The following is a 1,931-nucleotide window of genomic DNA, read 5'->3' as shown; positions in this document are numbered from 1 at the left end:
AGGAAAGTTTAGTTTACATTTAATGTACTGTAACTGGCAACTAATCACTGTGTGCAAAAACAAATGTTTTGTTTATACTTTTCATCACTAACACATTTTCTATACTGCTGTTTAGAATCATAAGTCAAACAAAAACATTTTGCATTTGAATTGAAATATTTTAAGTCTTAAGAGAAAAGTCATACAGTTTATGAACACAGTGTATTTCTTATGAAATCAAAAAAGAAGTAGCAGACACACACAAATTATTTCTTCTAAAGACCAACTGCAAATTTGCATTAATTGTAATTAAAAAACAAGAAACCTGAAAACAAAAATTCTGGATTATTTCACTGACATACTGTGTTCAGTATGGCTACAGACTAAAATCTTGCATCCAAAATTAAAAGGTGTTAATGGTATTTTGTTTGAATGCATTTTTTGTCCTTCAAGAAAACTTAAACCTGCTAGTAATCTAAGTAACTAACCTAACTTTTTGTTCTTTACTGGTTTCTTAACAGAAGATTTAATTTTCTCTTCATCAGAAGTTTCTTCTTTCTTCTTGGCCTTTGGCTTGTTTTCTGCATTCAATTTCTTTTCAGGTTTCTTTTTCTCCTAAATGAGAAATAGAAGAAAACAAATACAGCAACAGCAAAATAACATTTATAAAATATTTTAAAAACACCAAATGAACTTCATCCCTTCCATTCAAAAACTAATGTGCCATGAAATATATTTTAAGTTACTAAAGCTGCATCACATTCAAAATTTAATTAAACCATTTTAGTATCAATATATGTCAATGAAATTAACATTATAATGTATGTTATAATAATTATAGTATTTTGGCACTTGTGTATAAAGTTAAAATCATATTTAATATTCAACGTTAAACTGGTACACAATTAAAAACATTTTATTTAGGCCTATTTATGGTCTTCAAAAAGTTGACTACTCTACATGTTTCGACGTTACAACGTCATCTTTTGAAGGCCATAGATAGGCCTAAATAGTATGTTATAATATTAATTTTTATGTTATCTAAGTTTTAATGATATTTCCACGGGTACCATTTACTGCACATGACACAAGGTTTTAGTGTCTTACATTCAAAATTTTATTATACTACTTTTTGTTTATGTTATACCAATTAGAATGGCATAAAATTTTAGCTAATAATCCATATTTTAATAGTATTCAAGTTTTAAGTTCTTAATTCTACAAGAAAATATATAAAAAAATCCTGAATTTCCACTAGTATGACACACGTGATACATTTTGTCCTAGCATGTCATCATCCCTATTTTATCCACCACCCCTCGAAAATGTATGAAAGTAAACGTAAAATACTCTCTATAAAATCATTATTGCCCAAACAGACCATAATTTTTATAGCCTTTAATCTTGTTTGGTTACAGAGCTATCAAATAGAAAATCAGACCCCTCCTGCCACACCCACTCTTTCACAATTCGTTGAAAGTTCTCTCTTACATTTCATTATATATTACCTATAACCATTAGAAAGTCAATGTTTTCATCTATCAAATGGCGTACTGTATAATGTGTTCTGAACAGATAACCATCAATGTCACTCAGAGTAGCAACATCGTTTCCGAGGGAAAGTTAACGACTAGCTTGGATGAATTTGTAATGGCTATTGTTGCACAGTTAGAAGGCCAAGAAATGTTTTAGAAAGTAAGTGAATTTGTCTACTTTTGCATGTTATTAGTATATATTCTTTGGTGCATTATTTAATTAAATAAAAATTGTTAAGTGCTTTACTATAATCACTAAAAAAAATCAGGCTTAACTCTCCTCGACAATCGAGGGCAAGAAAAAAGAAGATTGGGTAAGTAGTTTATTTCTTGTTTTTCATATATATTCTTCATTTATTATTATAAAAGTAACTAAAATTAAAAGTATGAATCATTTTAAGTTATTTAAGACTATAT

At 28.3% G+C, this 1,931-nt stretch overlaps 1 protein-coding gene across 1 annotated transcript in view; it reads right to left on the bottom strand.

The window, feature by feature from the left end:
* LOC106472197 (protein DEK-like) overlaps window positions 1-1,931 on the bottom strand; it is a 53,398-nt gene that overhangs the window by 15,372 nt on the left and 36,095 nt on the right. The window contains exon 8 of the mRNA XM_013932824.2: window positions 468-594. Within this exon, the coding sequence (XP_013788278.1) occupies window positions 468-594 (127 nt within the window). The remainder of the gene's footprint in view (window positions 1-467; window positions 595-1,931) is intronic.

Source organism: Limulus polyphemus, unplaced genomic scaffold (assembly GCF_000517525.1).
Source record: "Limulus polyphemus unplaced genomic scaffold, Limulus_polyphemus-2.1.2 Scaffold5152, whole genome shotgun sequence".
In the NCBI taxonomy this organism is placed as follows: Eukaryota; Metazoa; Arthropoda; class Merostomata; order Xiphosura; family Limulidae; genus Limulus; species Limulus polyphemus.
Note: the sequence above shows the minus strand (reverse complement) of the source record. Positions and strands in the feature narration are given on the sequence as shown.